At 43.7% G+C, this 22,881-nt stretch overlaps 1 protein-coding gene across 1 annotated transcript; it reads left to right on the top strand.

The window, feature by feature from the left end:
• Positions 1–725: 725 nt before the first annotated feature.
• CHMP1B (charged multivesicular body protein 1B) lies at positions 726–9,285 on the top strand. The gene is made up of 8 exons (XM_074600422.1): positions 726–917; positions 3,411–3,508; positions 4,208–4,354; positions 5,039–5,107; positions 5,483–5,590; positions 6,563–6,606; positions 7,474–7,546; positions 8,578–9,285. The coding sequence occupies exons 1-8, from the start codon at positions 902–904 to the stop codon at positions 8,620–8,622; spliced, it is 600 nt and encodes a 199-aa protein (XP_074456523.1). The 5' UTR covers positions 726–901; the 3' UTR covers positions 8,623–9,285.
• Positions 9,286–22,881: the final 13,596 nt, after the last annotated feature.

Genomic DNA, 22,881 nt, shown 5'->3' with positions numbered 1-22,881 from the left:
GCCCAGGCTGTTCCAAGCCCCGTCCGACCTGGCCTTGAACCCCTCCAGGGATGGGGCAGCCACAGCTTCTCTGGGCAACCTGGGCCAGGGGCTCACCACCCTCACAGCAAAGAATTTCTTCCCACTATCTAAAGCTCTAAAGCTCCCCTCTTTCAGTTTGAAGCCATTACCCCTCGTCCTATCACTACATACCCATTCAAATTCCTATAGTTGTTCTACACGTTAAGTGGCCCTCAAACATTACAATGCAAAATTTATTCTTAACGTCTTTATTAGAAAGGGATAGGTAAGAGCTAAAATAGCTGCCGGAGGAAGTAATTTCTATCTGCCAGTGCTTCCAGGTTGTGTGTGTGCAGCTGCCAAACCCAAGGCAAACCCCTCACGCCACCATCCTACGGCTTCCCACCCGCCCTCACCCAACGCTACTGCGTTTGTACTCTGTGTTTTTGTGCTTTTCCCTCCAGGATGGGCCTCTGCTCCTCCACTGCTGAGGCTCCCGGCACTGCCGGGCCTGCTGCTGAGAGGGGCCTTCGCCCCACCCCACCCCTGGGGGGCCGAGCCCGGGCCTCCCGCGCCCGGCAAGCGGCCTGCCCGTCCAGCCCGGAGCCTGCACAGCCCAGCCCTCCCCCGGTGCCAGCGATGGCGGCGGGAGCACTGACAGAGCCGGCTGAGGGAAGGCGAAGGGCCGAGGAAACGTCCCCGCGGCCTCAGGCGGCCGTGCCGCCGTGAGGGGACGGGCGGCCGCGCGCTCCCGCTCCGCCCCGGCGCGGCTGCGCGCGGCGGGGCGGGGTCACCGGAAGCCGGAGCCGCCACAGCGCCGAGCCAGGGGCCGAGCGCCGGCCGAGCCCCGCGTCCGCCCCGCTCCGCTCCACCGCGCCGGCCGGAGCGCCGCCGAGCCGCCATGTCCAACATGGAGAGTATCCTCGGGGCGCGGAGGCCTGGCGCTGCCGGCCCTCACGGGGCGGGGGCCGCGGCCGCGGCCTGGGCTGGGCTGGGGGGAGGCCGCGGCGCGGGGTTCGGCCTGGGGTCTGTCCGGGCCGGTTGGGAGCCGGCACTTCTGCGGCTGGTGGCCGCTCGGGCCTCTCCGCCCGGGGAGGAGACGCGGCAGGGTGCGGTGGGAAGGAGGAAGCGAGTCCCTTCCCTCATGGCGGCCGTCGGCTGTTGCTGGGGAAGCGGGGCGGCCCGGTGGGGGACGGGGACCTCCCTTCAGGGGGCCTTTTCCAGGGGGAGGAGGGTTTGCGGTGTTTGTGTGACACTGGTAGGAGCTGTGCTTTGTCAGCTTGGGGATTGTCGTCCCTGCCTGGATGGAGAAGGGAACGGGAAGTTCAGCTTCTCTTTCCCAGGCGAGATCAGCTAACCTTAGCTGGGGGGTGAGGGGCAAGGCAGCGTCACCTCTCCCAGGGCTGCAGGGGGACAGCCCAGTCCCTGGGGCAGAAAATGCAGTTTGCGGTGTAGAGTAGTGCAAATTGTGAAGCAGGGACATCTGACACGCCATACATGTAATAGGTGTAATAATAATACATCCAGTGCAGTGTATAGGCTGGAATGATGTCAGCAGCTAACTCGTCAGCCGTCCCCCCACACAGCGACTGCTGTCAGCTGAACAAACCCGTCCGTGTTTCCCGCTGTTGAAAAGAAGTTAGACACAGGGAAAAAACCCTTATGGACAAATTAAGCCTTTCTTGCTGTATAAAACTATCTTAACGTGCAGGGGCGAAAAAAGCCTTAACGATTACGGGGGTGGAAGTGAGCTGGCGTTGCCAAGTGTTATGGTAGGGACTGATGGGAGTGCTGGAGCAGGTGACCGTGAGTCACGGTTAGTGCTGGAAGTTCGGTTTCACTCGGGTTATGGCACATTGAGAAAGACACTTCAAGGGAGGAGCGAGTCTGTGCTCGTCATGGGATGGAGGGGCTGTGGAGGTGGCAGGGTGAGCTATTTTAATGTCAAAGGTAAATGCCCCAAGTGAGTAACTGAGGAAGTTATTTCAAAATAAACTGCTCTGAGATGCTGTTTCAGTGTAATTGGTATAAATAGGTGATGTCATGTTTTACCTGGTTGTTCGGATCTCTGACCTGAAGTACACTTAAATGAACAACCTAAAGGTATTTTCCTGTTTCGTAAATTACCTAATCTGTGACTCAGTGTAATATACTTCGTGCTGCTGAAAGAGATAGTGACCTACGATTTAAAGGAAAGAAATATAAATACAAGTGGCAATTCCAGCGTTACTGGTAGCTACCTTAATAGATATCCTAGCTATACAGGCGCAGCTGTTACCTTTTTCTAGCCTGTTTATAGGATGGGATAATAAATATATCAACAGACTTCCTAATGTCTTCAGGTTGCTGTCAGAGCTCTAAGATGCATGTCTGGACTTTAAAGGAAAAAACCCAGTTCTGGAATAGTTTATATACTTGAAATATTAAAGAAACCTCAAGTACCTTATAATGTTTAGCTTCATGTGCTTCCATTTAACAGTTAAGCATCTTAGTACTTGCTGCATCTTCCTCTTGGGATTTCAAAAAGTGGCATGAAAGAAGCCTGTAGAGCTTTGTGCTTCCATTTTGTTCGAGAGAGACTGAAATTATTTGGAAGCTTTCATCAACAGTATTTTAAGAGTATGGTTTTTTAATTGTTATTTTTGCAGCACATTGTTCTCTGTCAGTACCAGTTTAATGCAGTCATTCTAAGTCACTATGAAGGCTTGTTCTGGTGTCTTCTTGGAGCTTTCATCTTAAGCAGGACTTGAACTTTTTGAAAAGGAAAGTTTCTCTTTCTGCCTTAAGTTTTCTTTCCCCAAAAGTCAGATGACAGAGCTGTTGGTGACCCCAGGATTGCTCACATGACCCCGGGCTGGGAGGCTGCTGTAGCTTGAAAGGGAAGCCCTGCCTCCTGATTTGTACCTGGGCATGGTCAGCCAAGCCAGTTTTCTGTTGCATTGTTCATTTGTCTGTTGTTTCTCAGTGGCTGTTTTTTCAGATGGTGAGGTCTCAGGCAGGCCAGTACATTGCCTTTCCATTTCACTGAGAGTTGTGGACTCCGTGTGTGTGAGTGAAAGTATCTGGCAGAGTAAGACTCTCAGTTCCTCTCGGGGGATGCTTGGTTTGTTGTATTTATCAGGCTGAGGTAGGTTTGATGTTAAAATGTGCCAGTTTGGGATCTGAACGTGTTTTTTATGGCCTTACATTTTAGAACCCAGATGATATGTGACATTATAATTGTAAAGCAGCTTGGTAGGTCTCCTTATTGTGTGAATTTCAAGGGCTTACTGAAATAACATTTTCCAAGTTCTAGTATCACTAGCAGGGAAGCACAGTATATGCTAGGTTTGGTAGCACTTTGAACAGGAGAGTGAAATACTGCAATGCAAGGATCGATTCTGTTCTCAAACCCTTAACTTGCGCTGCAGAACACCTGTTTAATTTGAAGTTTGCTGCAAAGGAGCTCAACAGGAACTCAAAAAAATGCGACAAAGAAGAAAAGGCTGAGAAAGCTAAAATTAAGAAGGTAAGCAGCGAGTCTGAACAAGCTCTTTAAATCTGTTGTTTACATATTATAGCAGGAAAATATCTGGTGTTTTTACCATTTTCCCAGTATGCATGCTAATAATATTGTGATAGATGCTTGTGATTTAAAATATATGGCAATAAAATATGGCTATTAATGCCCATGCATTAATAAATGTGAGGATACATTCTTATATATCCTTTTGTACAGCTTGTGGCTTTTGCTTTTTGAGAAGATTGTCTGGTATGTATTTTGTTAGAGACTGTTGTTCTCTAAGTTAAAAATATTTAATGTTTATCGTTTTGTATTAAAGGGGCTTATGAAGAGGAACTTCAAGAGAGAGACTAAATTTATGTGACTGTATTTTTGTCCATGAGATACAACCATACCAACTGTATCTGTGTTTGAGTCTTGATACTGAAAACCTTTTTTTGGAATGAGATATGTTTCTGTAGCTCTGTAAAACCTTCTACTTGAAGTGCATGCTAGATACCTTCCTTGGAAAGAAGTTCACACCTTGAAAAAGTTTGAGAAATATTGGAGGAGGAGGGAGGGTTATGTGTTCTCTTTTGATAGAAAAGATACTGTGAGCAATTGATGCTTATTTCATTTTTGAGATAGGCTATTCAGAAGTGATGTTTACAAGAGCAGGGAAGATTAAAATGCTTTTGCGCTTTTATTTTTTCCTTTTTTCAACAGGCAATCCAGAAGGGTAACATGGAAGTCGCACGAATACATGCGGAAAATGCAATCCGGCAGAAGAATCAAGCCATCAATTTCTTGCGCATGAGTGCCAGGGTAGATGCTGTAGCAGCAAGAGTTCAGACTGCAGTGACAATGGGCAAGGTAAATCCGTTTTCACAAATCTGTTGCAAGGATGAGACCTCTGATCTTCTAAGAAGTGATTTAATTCTGTTTGTAGTGAGCTGGAAAGTTTCGATTTTGGTTTCAGATGTAGATAACAGTAAATCAGGTACTGGAATTCCCCTGGCAGCTGCTCTTTACTGTCTTTTGTAGCTTGTAACTTCTGTTAGCTGTTATTACTCATGCTCATAAGGATACAGTGTGTTTTGCAGGTTACACTGTTAATATTATTTTGCAAAGATAGTGTTCCCCTTCCAAATACATAAAGTCATGACATAGGACTTGTGATTCCAAAAATCTTTTTTTAGCTCTCGTAGTTTTTTAACGTACACTACTGTACTGCTTTTCAGCCAGAGAGTTTATTGTGCCATGTGATCTATGTACCAAATATATACCTTAACTTTGCGGGTCTCGAGACCTGGTAAAAGTTAATGCCATGTGTACCTTAATTTTTAGGGAATTTCAGCTCAGAATGTGTATTTCAAGTGGTTGAGTTAATTTATAGAATTTGAAATGGTAGGAGCCATAAAAAGTCACGTTCTAGACGGCAATAATGTGTGCCCTGCTATTTGATACTGTAGAAACTCTGTGGATGGAGATAAGAGAGATTGGTAAGAAACTGCTTATCTTTTTTTCTTTGTAATAATTTCCTTTACCTCATTTCAGGTAACAAAGTCAATGGCAGGGGTAGTTAAGTCTATGGATGCCACACTGAAGAGCATGAACTTGGAGAAGGTAAATATTTTTCTTGGAGATGCACACGAAAAGCAGAAAGGGCAATGGACACAAGTTTTAAAAAGGGAAATTCCAGTCAAGAGAAAAGGTTTTGCAGTGAGGTTGGGAGATCCTGGAACAGGCTGCCCAATGTGTGTGTGAAGTCCCTGTAAATGGAGATGCTCAGAACTTGACTGGACAGGGTCCTGACCTGCATGCTTGAACTGCAGTGTTAAATCAGCTTCAGAGTTGACACTGGGAGGGCAAGGGGGCCAAGCTTCTGATCTCCAGAAGCTGCTTGCCACCGTCATTATAGTGTGGTTCTATTTTTGCGAGCTGAGATATATTTCTCTTCTGGTAACTGCAGATCATTGATTTGATTCATATTTTTAATAGATATCTGCACTAATGGATAAATTTGAGCATCAGTTTGAAACACTAGACGTTCAGACACAACAGATGGAAGACACAATGAGCAACACTACTACGCTAACAACGCCACAGGTAAGAATAGTAATTTTTTTTTAAATGAGATCTTAAATTACGTGTCTAAACTGTATGGAAATGTCTGATTCTCTTCTTTCTGCCTACTTTGAGACATGGCAGCAACTGGAGCCTTTTCACTTTTGCTTTGTGATGAAGAGACTATTTCAAATTATAGTCACGCATACAGAGGAACAAATACATGTATTTTAGTCTGTTTCACTCTTATAGCAGGCTTTGTTTTATATTGTATCTTGAAAACTTTAACCCTTCTGAGTAAGCAGTTTTGATGAGTTCTTAATGAACTTAGAAACAAGAAGGCACTGCAGCATTAATTATAAAAGCAGAATACACTGTGAGAAAATCAATAGTTCTAACTCACTGATATTAACAAAATGATGTTAGTCACCATCAGATTTGTAGAAGTATGAACAATGCAAAGGTCATCAAATGCCTGCTTTCAATTTATGGACATGTGTTTACTAAAATAAATCCTTAAACAGTGTGTGACATGGTTAAGAATTCCTAGCACCTATCCCCATGTGCTATTTCATAAGGAGCTCAATGTGCTATTCCAACAGAATTTTTGTTTTGTAAATAAAATAAACAAACTTAAACCTGAATCCAGTAAACCAAATCAATTGGAGATGGGTTTTTTTCCATGTTGTGCAAAGCAGTGTTTTAGTAGCTAATAACCAACACTTGAAGTATTCGAGCATATGTTTGGGGTTTTTTTACAGATAAGTTGAAGTCTTTAGAAGCATCGTTTCAGAAGCTAGAGTTCAATTAATAGGCTTTTAACAGGCTGAGCACCTGTACTCATTATTTTTGAGTTCATACAGGGCCCTCTGGTGGTTAAGCACAAAAATATTCTGTGAAAGACATTTGCCTTTAAATCAGTTCTGTTAAAATAATTTCTGTTCTCAAGATTTAACAGAAGAGCTTGTCATAAACTACAATATGCAACAGTCAATTTTGTTTTCTTTACTCTAGAACCAGGTGGATATGCTTCTACAGGAAATGGCAGATGAAGCAGGGTAGGTAAAATTTTGAGTGACTATTTCTTGAATAAATCTTGGTTCCAACAACCCTTTCTGCTTAACCTGAAGGTCAGATACCCTTGTTTTATATGTATTTGTTTCTTGGAAGCAGAGAAGAATCACTGTTTTCCTTTCACCTCTGGGCGTCATTCTTGTAATAGTTTAGTTGCCAGTATTTCATTTTGTTTTCATTCAAAGATACTGTGAATGACAGGATGCAGGGCTGGTTGTGCAAAAGCCTAAAATCGTACATCACTTGTCATATCAGTGTTTTATTATTTACTTGGATTTGCTTTAGCATTAGCGATCCTTGCCATGTTTTCTCCATGCTTTTCCTCTTTTTTTCCCCCACTTACCACATTTAAACTTCCTGTAGTTCTGCTCTCACTAGCTAGACATTGCAAAACGGGTCATTGTGACATATTTAAGCCTTTGGGGATATACTGAAATATTTCAGAGAATTTTACATGCCTTCTTGGTGACACATAAGTTGGAAGTTCCACTCTGTTGGCTTGAGGATAAATACATTTGACAAATTTTTTAGTAAAACTTTTTTTTTTAATGAGTGAACTTTTTGTCATTCATACATGTGCCATGTCTAAAATACCTCTGTTAAACAGCAATCTTTCCGAGTACTGAATAATCAGAGTTCATCTAGCTATTGCTGGTTACAATATATGACTTGTCTTCTTGGTAATGAATCAAATTTATTGATGAGGTTGTCTAACTAGCTGGAGTACAGCATTCATGGGATGCTGGTGGCCTCATGCTATCTCAGTATTGCTCTGCTTGTCAATTATTGTTGTTCTTTCTTTAGCCTTGTATGCCTGAGTTGTTATTTTTTGTTTTGTTTTCTCCTATTAGTCTTGATCTGAACATGGAACTACCTCAAGGACAGACAGGTTCTGTTGGTACAAGCGTTGCCTCAGCAGAACAGGTAAATGTTAGATTCATTTGAAATCAATCTTTTATAGAGAAATGTGGTATGAGAATTAATGCTTCACTTGGTCAAAATAGGCTTGCTAAATTGTAATTAGATTTTAGTTGTCCAAAAGAAATAGTGTGTAGTTAAAACAGTCTTGTAATCAAAATAATTTTAACAATACAATTGTCTGCTTAGTAAATCCAGAAAGTTTAGATGTTTCAGGTGTGCTCTTGCATGGGTATTTCTCAGACTTCCAAACAGCTGCCTCTCCTACCGACTCCAAATTTGATGAATCCAGCCATCTCCCGTGGTGTACACAAGGCCTTTGGGATTGGCTTTTTTTCCCCTTTGATGTGTGAAAGGTCTTATGGGACTAGTGCAAAGGATTCCACGTTTGCTGTACATGGATAGCTTAGAATTTCTTGTGCATGAGCAGATCTCTGATGTCGAGGTTGCACACATATTTTGGTGAGTTGCTTTTCCCATTCTAGGGGAATATATTCGAGGGAATGGAAAGAGAACAGTTCATTTCTGTCATCCCGTCTTTGTGCAGAAGGCTTTAGGGAGCCTCACCTTAACTGAACAATGTTTGGGAAGCCCCAAGTATTGCACATTCTTTGAAAAGTTCGGTTTTGCTTTATACCAGGCCCCCTAGAACAGTTAGACCTACAGCCATCTCGCTAAAGCAGGTCAGTTGGATACCAGCCTTGGTCAGTCAAGGCTGCATCCAAATAAGGATGGAGTTCTCTAAGAGCTTATTTACACTTGCAAAGATGATACATAAAAAAACCCCCAACTCTACCTCTACTTGCAGTGTTCTGAAACTCCTTCCTAGGTATCCACTGCTGGAGGTAAGATGGCTGTGTGGACCTCTGGTCTTGCCTGGTACAGCCATTCTTGAGGTTTTCAGCAAATCTTGTTATGAGTTGTGCATGAGATAATCTCATATCATCTGGACGTGAGATTGACTGTTGCAGAACTTTGCAAAAATTAAATTTTCTTATTACTGATAGCTGGTTTCTTTGTGTTTTACAATTCTGCAGGATGAGCTGTCACAGAGATTGGCCCGCCTACGTGATCAAGTTTAAGTTAAACAAAGCTACAGTTCTTTGTACATGCTTTCAAAATACCCTGTCTGTAACTAACCCTTCACTACACTAGAAAGGTGTATACAGTATGGCTTAGGTGTTTGAGTATTTGTAATATAGGGTACTTCACTCCTAGCTTGCTACTCTTTCTAAAATACATTAAGTAACCCAAAAATATCAGCTCTCTAATGTCCTTTTCTGTACATTTTGAAGTTGATATATTTTTTTGCAAGCGTTTTTCACAAAATCGAGTTGATATTCTAAGTCAGCTAGTAATGTTGGTACATTCTAGCTAAAAGAAAAGCAGAGTGTCATTGATATATATTTTAAATTATGAAGTGATTTTTTTAAATTATGAGAACTGTTTATGGTTGGAGAACTGATGTATTCAGTTCAGATGATTGTTGTAGATAACTTTCTTACACAGCCAAACTCCTGGAACACGCAAAGGTGGACAGCGTGGACTTCATCGAAAATATGCTTGTTAAAACAAATAAGTGGACTTCAGTCTGAATTTTTTAGCCTTTTAAAGGTAGGGTAATGGTGCTGAAATTAGTGGTTTAGTTCAAAAATGAGTTACCGACAGTTGTTTTCATATAATTGGGAACTTGTACGGTGTCGATACTTTAGTACAGGAGGAATAAAATATATTTTTCAACTCTCTGTCAGTTCTGTTAAATGTTGCAGCTTGCTGGTTGTTTAATGTCAAGTGCTCTAGCTTCTCCATTTTGCTTTTTTCTCGGTATCCTGGGGTGCAGCCAATTATGCCGCTCACACTTCTGTTTCTACCACCATAACATCTAGTTCCTGTTAATAGGGAACTCATGCTACCCATTTTTATAGGTTCAGGCTGAGAAGCCTTGTATGGAGTAACTGAAGCCTGCTTTTCTCCATTCCTTCTTACTCTGTCTTTGCTTTTATACATAAGATGGCAAGACTTGTCATCTTATTCCACCCTTCGGTGCTCTTCCGTGTATGAAAAATACAGAAGTGCCCTTTCTCAGGTTCAGATCTTCGCAGTCCTCCATGAGTCAAGGTCCCAGCCCTGTCTTCTCTCACCAGGGCCCTCCCTTAGATCAGCTTTTCCTCCTCTGCACCTCACAGCAGGTGAGTAGTAGACAAGTAGAATGGGCCAGGGCAGGCTGGTGGATGTCTACACCAGTTATGTTGGATGAAGAACAGCCACTTTACTTTGTAAGGTATCATATTGCTCTCTACAGATAAAATGATTTATAATATTGCAGTTGTATGGAGAAGCTAGTTTGTTTTAGTGATCCCTTTATATTTCTGCACAGTAAGAGAGAATCTACTGGTTGCTTTCAGTAGCTTCAAACTCTGGCTGCAATTGTGAAGTAAAGAAATGGTTGTAGAAATCTGTATCTGAGACGCCTTGTGATGTGTTGTGATAAACAGTGATGTTAAAATCCTCTTTCTGACTTTTAGGGCTTGTTTTTGTTGTTTTATCCTTGTAGGGGTGAGGGAAGGTGTGACGCACTAGAGTTAGAATTAGTTCTTAGTTTGCTGGTGTTCAGGATCACATGGCTTTTCCAGTGTTGGGGAAATATTCAAGAAAATAAAATACTTTGGTTTTTTTCTTCAGTGAAAGCATGCAAAACCAAGGAAACATTTCAGAGCAGTTTCAAATGATGTTTTGGATGTGTTATTCAAATCACTTTCAAGGTTTAGCAGGATGTTATGTACTGAAGTATTCAAGGCTGCTGTAAAGATAAGGAAAATAAGATAGACAAAACAACCTAAAATGTTGTGGAATTGTCTCTCACACTGGTGGCCTGAACTAAAATGTTTAAAATGTGATCTTTTCACTTGTTTACATTTATTTTCAGTGCAGCTTTCTTTTAAATGCCTTTAATGCTCCTCTTGTAAATAGGAGAAATTGGAAGGTGTTTAAAAACCATGTACTCGCAACTGTAGTCTTGGTACAGTCCTTTCAAATTAGTAATAAAACATCTTAGGAAAGGGACCATACACTACACTTCTTTTCCCTAGCTCCTTCTGAACAGCATAACAAAAACATAATGGTAAATCTATGCAACCAGGTTACCCACAACTGTGGTAACTGCTTGTGTGTGTGCCTTGGCCTCGCTGAACTTATTTTATTTTTTTGACATTTAATTGCTCCATATCTCACGATAGGGTTGGAAAGTTACTGTTGTGTAGTAAATCCACATCTGAGTTTATTTTGCAGCTACTTGTTGATGGAGCTGTACCATAAAATACTGAGGGTTTCAGCGTTTAATATTAGACAACTTCAACTAGCTTGTCTGGCTTATTTTAATGATAAAGATTATGCTGCTTTTAGACTGTTCCTGGTCATTCCTAAACTATTTGAGGGCGTAAACAGCAATTCTGAGAGCCCGTGTATTTGCTTTGCTGAGCGTGTGGCCTTGTCGTGGGCCTTGGGGCTTCGGAGGAATTTAAAAATAGAGGGAGAAGAGACTGATTAGATTGCTGCAAGATAAGTACTAAACAAGCTTCCTTATCTCACTGGCTACACACAGCCTGCTTCATAGTTTGGATCTTACGCCGGGCTTGCGAACTCCAGTACCAGAATAGATTTCCTGTATCATTTGTTCAAAGGAATTAACAAGTAAACGTAAAGGCTTGACTGACAGAATTAATCTTACCTCTGTGGGACTATGATGCAAATAGGTAGGCAGGCTTAGCCAATTTGGGGAAGAATCACGTGTTTGAAACGATGAATTTTTGCCCTGCTGACTTCACTCTGAGAATTGCCGCGTATTTCAGCGGGGCCAGGATTTTGTACTGGTTACTTCTGTGTATAGATCTCCTGCCCTCTCCTGGGGAAAAGGATTTCTTTTCTCTTTAGAAGCACTTGTGTACAAGAGCTGGCATTCAGAACGTATTAACAGTTACATTTTGAATGTAAATATTTTTCTCAAGTCTTTTGGAAATGCTTGAAACTGAAAGTTACTCTTAGAGCAATATTTGAGTTTTGGATCCTTCCTCCATTCAAGCTCTCCTCAAAACATTTGCTCTTTCCTGAACAGCTCTGGCTCCTCACTCCTACATCGCTTGCGTTTCTTGTCAGATGACTCTTAGGTGTTTGTAGAAGTTCATTTCATGTTAAATAAATGGTATGTGCTTTTCCGTACCTGATTACCAGATAATATCTCAATATTTATGCTTATGAGCAGACACATCTGAAGTGAAACATTGCTTGAAATGTTGCAAGATGGTTTTGCTCAACACTTTTTTTCCTTGGTTACTAAAACCGCTTGTATATGGTAGCGTTAGTCTTCATTCATTTGAATTCCAAAACTGAAAGCCATGAAGAGCTTCAGATGAAAGGAGAGGGAAGGAAAGGAAGGACAAGAACTTTAACTTTCTTGATTGCAATGGGATAAAATGATCAAGTTGCCTTTGTGGAGATCCTCGGAGCCAAAAAATAGTGAGATTTTGTTAAATATAATGAGCAACTGTGTACAGATACAAATTCTGAAGCTGGTGACTTGTATAGAGAAGAGAATAATTTTTGTAGCTCTGGTAGAGTTCATTTTGGAAACTGCTTTACTTGTATGGGACAATTTGTAAATGTAACTGCCAAGTGGTAAATAAAATTGTACAGACAACTTATTTCAGACGTGTTCCTAGGTTATATGGCTGTTTGCTGGCGGGGCTCAGGACGCGGATAAACAAGCAGATGTCACGATGTCATCAGTCTTTTCCTGTGAGAAGATAATGAGAAAATTAAATCTTTACGGAGACAAAATAAGAAGAAAGTAAAGTGGATACTATTGAGAAAGATTTGGGACACAGTTCAGGGAGTAATTAAGTATGACAACATACAATACAATTACTTAAAATTTTATGATTTTTAAAAAACATTTAGTCTGGTATGGAGGGTATCCCTCATGGTTAAACATCTGAGAGGGTTCTCTGTCCTCACCACATATAACAAGGGGTCATGTGGAAAACTGTCAGGAGGTGAGGTGGGTTTGAGTTTGTCCTCCCCAAAGCTAAAAAAACTTCCATTATTTTCCCCTTCTGTTGTTATTTGGGAACCAGCAGAGGGAGCCTCAAGCTTTGTTTTTGCATAGGTCCTACATAAATTACTATTTTTTTTGAATTGAACAAAGAACTTTCAGAGTCATCACTAGCTGGTTTAAGGAACTGTTTCTCCCGTGGAACCACTCTTTCTGGGCCGTATCAAAGCTCGGTAGCGCATGCCTGTATCGCGGCTTTCATCCTTGCCTAAAAGCTGCTCTCTTGCACAAAATACAGCCTGGAAGGATGGAGCACAGAGCCATCGACTAATTTGTCTCAACATCTACCCGTCTTCACTACGTGTGCTTCAAAACGTTTCTTGGAGATCTACTGTTAGGAGCACGATAGTGCTTAAAACTTGTTTTAAATTTTTAAATTTTTAGTTAAGGCCTCTTGGGTTTTTTTAGCTGTTGTGTCATTCTTTTTTTTTTTGTTGTTGTTGTTGTGTGATAATTCTTCTATTTTATAGAGAAGGAAACACGCACTGTGTGCTGATGGAAAATGTATTTTAATAGAAAAATGTCCTTTTCTTACTAGAAGCACTGCCCACGTTGAGATTTGATTTGATGAAGTATTTACTTTGGTTTCAGCGTTCTCTCCGCCTGTTTAGTATATTGCATTTTTCGCCTTTAGCATTAGCATTCATCTGTTGCAAAGGCCTGGTTTGAACTAGCGGCAGCACACTGCTCAGTACTTTCTTTTTTTGTCAAATGATATTTTTTTCAATGAAATCCCAGGAAGGGTCAGTGGCCTTGCTTGTATCGGAAGCAGCTCTCTTCATTACCATTCAAATAAAGGAAAAGAGTGATGCGAACAATCTGTAACTAATTTCAAGTGCCAATTGAGCCTTTTTAACTTGGAAGAAGATGCAGTAAGTGAGGCTTACAGGCTTTCGCTTGACCTTTACTACTCTTTATTAAGGAAGTCATGCTGAATCAGCTGTGATACACAGTTCAAGACAGAAAATCAATGGGCCGTAGGATCCCAGCTCTTTCCAGTTCTTTGGAAAGCTTTCCAATGTCTTCCAACAGCGGCAGTTGCTGTGAGAAGCAGGCGGGACCAGACCATCTCGCAGCAGACAGGCTGCTTTCGAGCTCTTATCTAGACAAGGGCGACTTCAGAGGATAAAAGTACTTAAGTATCACATTTTTCTCATCTACGAGGTGGTTTACTGTTGCGATGACCTGTGCGTATTGCTTAGAATATTCTAAGCTTGTTAACCCTGAGTGACATGAACTGTGTGCAAAAGTCTAAAGCATTAAATGTTACGTACCAACTAATATGTGTATCTGACAAGATAATAATGCACTTAATTGAATTTCCCTACTATTTGATTCATAGTTCTTTATTGCAATCAATTTCTGTCAAAATGAGCTGTCAGGGATAGCAAAACATTTTAAAACTTCCTTTAAAGACAGTCAGTATCTTTATTTAAATTTTTAAGAATTTTTTCAAAGACTAGTTTATCATAATCCTGGAGTCTCTATACAAGATGTTTCACTTTGTTCTTATCGCAGTCAGGATTTTGTTTCCCTTGATGCAAAACCGGTTAATATTGGAGCCATTAAGCTCTATTTTTGCTGCTGGTGACTTTTTCAGTTCCAGGTACCAGCATGAAGCCTCACCATTTGACTTCCAATTCATAGGAGGAGCCGGCAATCCCATTCAGAGTGTTGTAAATTAGTTCCAGTCTCCGAGAGACTGCTGTAACTAATGGATATGACCTGGAAGTGGATAAAGTCCATAACAGTAAGATCGACTTTTCCTCTAGTAATTTGACAAATAGAACCTTTTTTTTAAAGTCCCGTGTAGGCTACATACCCCATTTGTTCTTTTGTGATGGCCGTCGTTTCCGCATTGAAGTGATAATGATTTTCCAGATTTCTGCTGATTTGTATAGCAGGTGCCTTAATTTATTAATGCCAGAAGAAGGGACAGATCCAACAGCAACAACAAAAAAGGGTTTCCTGGCAGCAACAGTTCATCAAACTCGTTCCTTACCCAGTTACGTTGCTGTAAGTATTTGACCACCAATTAAAAATTTGATATCTCTATACAAAATATATACTTGTAACAACCTCTTCTGCAGAGATAATTCTGCTGTCTTTGCAAATAGAAGTATCAATGTGTGTTAGTGGTAACTAGTACATTTAACAATGGCACTGCTTTTTCATCCAAATATTTAAAAAATACACCGTACTGCAAATGTTAATATTTATCAAACCCTGGGTTATCTTGTGTACGGTGTGTTTAAAGCAGCAAATATAGAATATCCTGCGTTCTCTTTCAAACGTAACGCGTTTGTTGAGGTTTTACAATTTAGCCTGTGGTTAGAGGACTAAATAGACCAGGCATTCCCAAGCTCTTCATAAAGGTTTATGGTGATGTTTGGGAATTCTGGATGTTTTCTCAGGATACTACTTACTGAACCGCACAAGTATTGCTCCTCCTGCTCTGTAAAAGACGTGCAGGAAGACTGGTGGTTTGCGGAGTTGCTGGATCTCATTTATTTCCTACAACCACACGGAAATCAGGAAATCTCGGTGTTTGTGTGGGGTTTGACTCTTGCAGAGCAAGTTGATAAAATGCGACCTGTGCAATGGTAGCTATGAGAAACTCCGCATTTCAGTGCCTAGTTAATCTTATAATTTTAAGCGGTCCCTGTCAGTAAAGACATGCCGCTTTCAGTGCGGGTAGTGATTTGAGGAGTTTCTTTGTGCACCTCTGCTCCCGGCCCTTCCAAGCCTGCATCCCACCCGTCCTCTCCCATCCCCGCCGTCGACAAGTCTGTCGGGCTCCGCAGTAGTCTCACCGTGAATATCAACTCGCCAGCGGTGACTCAGGAGAGTCCGGTCTCCTGTTTATTTGTGCTCTAGTGGGACGTGAACCTTGGTCTTCAAGGGTGAAAGGTTGAGGGATGTGTGTCTTGTTTACCTGTGCTTTTCAGATAATGTTTTCCTTTAATCTATTAAGCAGATGCACCGTTTTGTCCATGGCGTACAATCGGATCACTAATGATGTGCTTAATTACTACCAAACCACGTAGGAGTGACCGATGCCAGCAGACAAGAGGAGTCAAAGCCGGGTTTGTCAGCCAGGAGGAATTCTGCCAGGCTTCCTCCACCTCCCATGTTTAATAGAAACGTCTTTCCACGAGAGCGCTGCAGTGTCTGCCTGATTTATACACCGCTCCGGTGATGGGGTAAAGTCGTATTGGATGGCTTTCGTATGAACTTTGATGGCGTAGGGGAAACTAGGTGTTTACAAGTAGGAATGAGGGGATCCCAAACTATCAATGGATTTGAAAATCCAAATTTGATTCTTTTGAAAGTTATTTTAAAAACCTCAAACCCCCTATGGATGCACGGAGTTAACTCAACCATTGTAGCCACTGCTGCCTTTCAACACTTCTGAGGCTTTTTTCTTACTGAAGCTGTTACATTTAGACATTTGCATGTCATTGCAGACGAAGAAGGCATTTGGACTTAATTTTTGGCACTGCTGCAAAACTGTTGTATACATTAATCAGCCAAGGTATGTGGCTCGGTCACACGCCACGTCGGGGCTGGTTCACAGACACAATAGGATGGAGAAGATACAGCAACACAGCTGCTAAACATATTTACCATCCAATAGTTAGTCACACTTCTGGAGTTTTAATTGAATTACCTTTGACAGTGAACAGCAAACCTGGTGGGTGATCCACTAAATTTAACTGATGAATGGGCTCCCTAAAATCAATTAGCATCTAGGGCTGTGAGCATGAACACATCCTGTCGCTCTGCAGGGACCGGAGCGGGATCAGAATGACAGCAGCAAATGTGAGACAAAGTGAAAGCATGCATCTCCTGCCGCTGCTGACCTCTGCTACCCACATGAAAGAAAAACAGGAGTCTAACAGGAGCTGAAAGAATCTGACAGTAAATCATTTAAGCTCTGTTTTGCAGAACTGATACAGGATGCTTCTAAACTGCTTGATTAATGCTGGGCAGTATATTAAAAGCAGGACGTGGTGGAGCAAGAAGGCTGCTGCCGAGTGCCAGCTCTGCATCAGCGCACCACGCTGTACGGAATACCATCTGGTTGCTTTATTATTTTCCAGGGTAGCCAGGAGGAAATAGCTATCTTCTTGTCTTTTGCTACAGTGATAGGGGTCCTGTCTGTAGCCACAGAGAAGCCCTCAGCCTTTTGGATGGTTGTTTGTTATCTGAATAATCAACGGATGGCAAAATGCAGGCTGGAGGTTCCTCTGACCTTTGCCTCGTCGCAACCCGACTCCGTGCACCGTTCAGCTAGAGCATGTAATGAGGTACAGATGCGACAGATAGGATAATTAAATACACACAAATATTTGAGGGACTTTCAGGTTGTGACAAACCGATGAAGGCAGAAAAGTCTTGATCGGGGCTGTTTTCTTTGGGTTTGGGGGTGGGTGGAAAAAGGGGAGGAAGAGGAGCAAACAGCACGTTAACCTTCCTTTTTTTTCACCCTCTTGCGCCGGTTGACCAGATAAGCGCTTCCTTGGGAGTAAATTTGTGCAAACGCTTGATTTATTTGATTTGAATATTGACTTCAGTGACGACTCGGTTTGGACTATACCACATGTGAATTTTATTTTTTTTTTTTTATTGCTGACGTGAAAAGAAAATGTGTTGAGTTCAATGACACCCATGCTGAAAGCTGTCCAACAGCCCTTGCAGGCACTGCCTTGGGAGGCGGCAATTCAAAACCTTTTTTGCTCTGGGAGGTTCCTTCCCCCTGTCCATCTTCCCAGGCTGCTGCCCTGGCTACCACCTTATGGGATGTTCTGAAGTTGATGTAGGGCACGGTGGGGCTTTTCTTCCCTTGCATTCATAAGTGGATAGCAGGGAGAGCGTTGTTTTTTTATTTTTAAGAAAAATGGTATTAAATAGTACTTTTTAAGGAAAATTTCTCAAGAGCTCTGCAGTGAGCACATCTCATACATACATGGCAGGGCTGGTGGAGGTGACTCCGTGCAGTTCATTGCAGGTGAATAGGAGCACTCAGCTGGTGCTGTGTCCTCAGCCGAATCTTCATCTGCTCACCCTGCATTTCCCACGGGATGTGGGAGCCTGTCTAGTGTTGTTAGCTTTTTGCAGAGTTAAAGTCATCCTTTCCCTCAAGGTAGGTGTCACCTTGCGCCACTGACACATTGTCCTGGGAAAGGACAAAGCCAACGGGTCCCACTTGATACTTACCACGAGAGATGGTGGCTGTGCACTATTGCTGCTGTGAATGAACATAGGCATGGCCACCACGCTGACCTCGTACAGAGAAACAATTCCCAGCGGAGATGCTGGGATGGGAAGCAATCTATCCTCGGTTTGCATGGAGGGTCCAAACCTCATGGGAGACATTCGACTGCAGTATCCCACAGCTATGGGTGCCTTCTGAGTCTCCACAGCTGAGCTGAAAATCTCTTGCTGGAGTTGGCACGTCTTATATCTGGCTGTAGCGTTGGCAGAAGAGCATGGTGTTTGGGACAGAGCTGGAAAATCCTCAGCCAGGGAGATGAGAGGAGACAGGGAGAACACCATCGTGCTGCTCAGGTGCAAGTCCTGGAGAAAGGCCAGGCTGACTCCAAGTGTTTCACGACTGCTTTGTAAGTGTGACGTTTTTTTCCTGTAAGAAAAGAGGGTGAGATCCAACATGCGCTGACCCTCTGTTCTGAAGTTCTATATAGATCCCATCACGCACAACACAAGCATATTTGTTAATTTCATTAATTTGTAAACAAGTGGCTACTGCCCGCGCAGAACTGCCCAGAAACTCCTCAGCTGTGTCCACAGCTCTTTCTCTTCCCCTTGCTTTCCTCCTCTCCTCCTTTCGGAGCCGGCCCGAGGTTTCCCTCTGGAGCCCGGCCGCTGGTTGGGCTCCTGTGCAGCCCCAGAGAGCGCTGCTGACAGCCCTGCCGCAGCGTTCAACCTCAAACGCACCGTTTTGTGGCCCATCCAAGTATTCGGCTTCAAGAAGAATATGTAGGAACACGGCTCCAAACACCCGGATCAATCCCCTCGCAAAGATTTCATGCGTTTTCAAGTGGTATCCGCCTTGATTTGGAAAACAAAAAGCAAGGAAAAGACAACAGCTAAAAACCTTCCCCGTGCACAAAGTGAGAAATGTGGCTTTAATTTAGACAACTAATCGCTTCCAGCTGAACCAGCCATTAAAAACAGTTGAAGAATTACAATGTAAATAGATTAATGCAGACAAAGCAACATGTGCGCTATTCCATGTCTTCTTGTTACCTACAAAATACTTGGGCAGTGACACACTGTTAGTCTAAGCCACTTGTTAGGTTCTGTGCTAATCAGCTAAAATTAAATAAACATGACTGATAAAAATGACTGTTGTGTTTGAAAATTGATGCACCAACAGAATTTACTCCAGGAGATAATTACAGATGATTAAGTAACAAAGAAATAATTCCTACGGCAAAGGGGAAAAGCCTGCGGTGCAGGGAAGGGGCACTTCTTCGTGTGCCGTCCCTTTCTCTTGGGGGGATGAGCCGAAGCTGCAGGAAGGTCTATGGGTGAGCAGAAACCCCAAAGCAGCCTCTCTCCCCCGGGAGTCTCCAGCGACAAACTAAAAAAGGGCTGGAAAATTGGTATTTTGCTGTTGGAAGAGCACGTACCTAACTTGCACCTCCAGCATCCTCCTCTTCCCACCCAAGGGATCAATCTCTTCATTCAGATTTGTCCATTTAAATGCGAAGCATTGCACGAAGTGCTCACAGGTGAGCCATGTAAGTGATAAATATATGTTTCTAAATGTTAATTTAATAATAATGTTAATTTAAGTGTTAATTTAAATAATAAAGTCAATTTCCTTTGTCATCAGGACGAGAGCAGATTAAGACGGATCTTCTAAAATGGAAAATATTCTTCGGATAGTCTTTTTTGGATATTCACTCCTATTACAGTAATTTATTATTAGAATGATAATATTGACTGGAAGCCTAAGGAAGGGAGTGTTTTCCAAAATAATGAATAAATGGGGGGGGGGGGGGATGTTTGCAACTTTTTTCTTCTCCACAATGTCCGTTGGTAGGAGATTCATGGTAATAGAGACGTCCAAACGGCTGTCAGGCTGACAGACATAAATAAATGGAAGGCGTCATTTGCAAAGCATGGGATGTTAATTATGAGAACAAAAAGGCTGTCGCTAATCACAAGTGAATTTTATCATCACCTACAAGAGGATCTGCTCATGGGGGTGAGGAGCACGGTGTGGTGGAGGGCCTGTGTTCCGGGCCATATCCTGCTGCCAGGCTCGCTCATATGGGCGTGACGACCCACTGGGGTGGGTGTTTGCAGACAGGCACTATGCAAAATGGACTTCTAACCAAGAATCCATCACCCTTCACTTCTCTCCCTAATCATAGAATCATAGAACCATAGGGTTGGAAGGGACCTCTGGAGATCACCAGAGCAGGGTCACCCAGAGCAGGTGGCGCAGGAACGCCTCCAGGCGGGTTTGGAATGTCTCCAGAGATGGAGACTCCACCACCTCTCTGGGCAGCCTGTGCCAGGGCTCTGCCACCCTCACAGGAAAGAAGTTCCTCCTCGTGTGGAGATGGAACTTCCTATGGTCAAGTTTGTGCCCATTACCTCTTGTCCTGTCACTGGGCACCACTGAAAAGAGCCTGGCCCCATTCTCCTGACACCCACCCTTGAAGTATTTATAAGTGTTGATAAGATCCCCCCTCAGTCGTCTTTTTTGCAGACTGAAGAGACCCAAATCCCTCAGCCTTTCTTCATAAGAGAGATGTTCCAGTCCCCTCAGCATCTTGGTAGCCCTTTGCTGTCCCCTCTCCAGCAGTTCCCTGTCCTTCTTGAACCGGGGAGCCCAGAACTGGACACAGCACTCCAGGTACGGCCTCCCCAAGGCAGAGCAGAGGGGGAGGATGACCTCCCTCCACCTGCTGGCCACACTCTTGCCTTCCCAAGGTCGGCTCACATCTCAGCGATGAGGGTATGATGCTTATGTGTGTCTTCTTGTAAACCCCAGCAGCTCAATCGATATTCTGTGTACGTCTGTGCAGGTTCAACAGGCACGTGGATCCCAGCTCAATGTCAGGGCTTTCAGTGAAGCCGAAGAGCTCTGGCCACTGGCACCAGCCTGGCCATCTTCCCAAAGACTTGGATCCAACAAAGCACATACAACTTTACTTACGTGTACAATAATAATACAAAAATACCAATTATCTGCTGTCCTAGGAGCCTAATATATGCAAGGAAGATAAAGCCATTGTCTAGTATCAGTTTTGCTGGTGTATTTTAAAAATGCCAGCTCCAAGCGGAAGCCCCGGTAGAGATGTCCCCAGCCCCGCGGCAGCACAGGCGCTGCTGGCACAGCCCGCGGCGAGGACAGAGTCCCTCACAGGCGACAGGAGGCTCTAACGGGACGCACGTTCCATGTGTCGGTGTTTGCAGGAATCATAAACCTGAAAACGTGTTCGCTCCAACGGGAGAGAGCAGTTCCTGCCGTCCGGAGCGCAGCAGACATAAGTCATTTATCGCATTTTACTTTGGTAAATGGCACATTTTGTCACAAGGAGCCGTATTATTAAGCTGACTCCTCTGCACTCCTCCTCCTTAACACGGGCATTTCTCCGTTACTTTTCTGGCATATTTTCTTTAGCACATTCATATCCTTTAGTATCTCACTGAAACACATGTTCAAGTGGAGATTAGCCCCTATGAAATGAAAATCGCTTGGGCTGCGGAGGGGGAAGTGGAATATTATTCTTCATCCTGAATTGAAATATTAGAAGCTGACTTCTGAATTATACTCCGGGGTTACTGGGTGTAATTGAGATTGAAATTGGTCCGCTATTTTTGGTACAGCCTGGAAAGCTCCGAGCCTTATTCCCATTTGTGCCGGTGGAAATCCCCACCCATCATCTCAAATTCTGCTCTGCCCGCACCTTCGGGGTGAAGAACGCCTCCCTGGCTCCTTCCTCCCCGAAATAATGAGAAATGACAGCTGGGCAAAATTGTAGCTGGCTGTCGCTCCCTGCCAAAGAGACGAGGGGCGGGCGAGAAGGGGCTTCTCCCCCGAAAGCCGTCTGACAGCCGGGGTCAGGGTGGGGGAAGCGTTGCCTGGACCCTGTCAGATCCCGGGGAGCTGCTGACAGCTCGCGCCGCAGTGCGCTTCCCTCGCCGGCGAGATTTATGCTGCCATGCGGAAGGTGCTAATTAAACTCTGCTTTGCTTAGAGCAGCCTGGAAAGAAAAAAAAAAAAACAACACACCAAAGAAAGAAAAAAAAACCCCAACAAACCACCTCCAAATTACAATGTGCTCCTTTAAATCTAATCTTGTGTTCTGCAGGTGCTATCTGGAGGTGGTTGGGTTTCCAGGGAGGAACAATTAGTGATGCTTCCTAACGCTTTGAAATCTTCCCTGTGAGGGTGGTGAGCCCCTGGCCCAGGTTGCCCAGAGAAGCTGTGGCTGCCCCATCCCTGGAGGGGTTCAAGGCCAGGTTGGACGGGGCTTGGAGCAACCTGGGCTGGTGGGAGGTGTCCCTGCCCAGGGCAGGGGGTGCCACTGGGTGGGCTTTAAGGTCCCTTCCAACCCAAACCATTCTACGATTCTGTGATCAAAGCAAAGTTGATGTGAGCTTGCCTTCCTCATGCCAGTGCTGAATAGCAGCAACCAGTGTTTTGCAGCAGCCGATTAGCAATCAGCTTGGAAAGCTGCTTATTGACTGGCACAGGCAGTATCGGGACACGTCTGGTGTGGGACGGTTCTCCTGCGGCTCCTGGGCCGGCCGTGGCAGAGCCGTGCTGTGGGGAGCTCTTGCAAGTGCGATTTAGAGAGCGCCAGAAGGACATGGACACGCTGCACGCCCTCCCAGCTCTTCCAGGCACCAGAAATCCCCCCGGGAATATGCTCCACAGGTGTATTACAGACCGTAGGGTGCCTACATGCTGCGGTGGAAAGGACAGAGGAGCTTCCCAAAAGAGATTAATCCGTGGATCAATGGTTAGTGGGAGCTGCTGTCTTTGGGCCTGTCCTGCCGTCAGCGGCAAGAATCAAACAAGAAGTTAATGTTAAATGCGTAACTCCCGGCAGTCAAACTTTTTAATCTTCTACTAATTTGGTGTGTTAAAAGCCGAAATAGTGTGATGTGTCGGGAAATGGCAACTTTACAGTGAAAAGGGGCAGAGTGTGATGGGCAGGCAGAATCAGGCTCAGTGTGCCGACGG

The sequence above is a fragment of the Larus michahellis genome, chromosome 9 (genome assembly GCF_964199755.1).
Source record: "Larus michahellis chromosome 9, bLarMic1.1, whole genome shotgun sequence".
NCBI lineage: Eukaryota > Metazoa > Chordata > Aves > Charadriiformes > Laridae > Larus > Larus michahellis.
The sequence above is the reverse complement of the archived record's forward strand: the minus strand, read 5'-3'. Positions and strand labels throughout refer to the sequence as shown.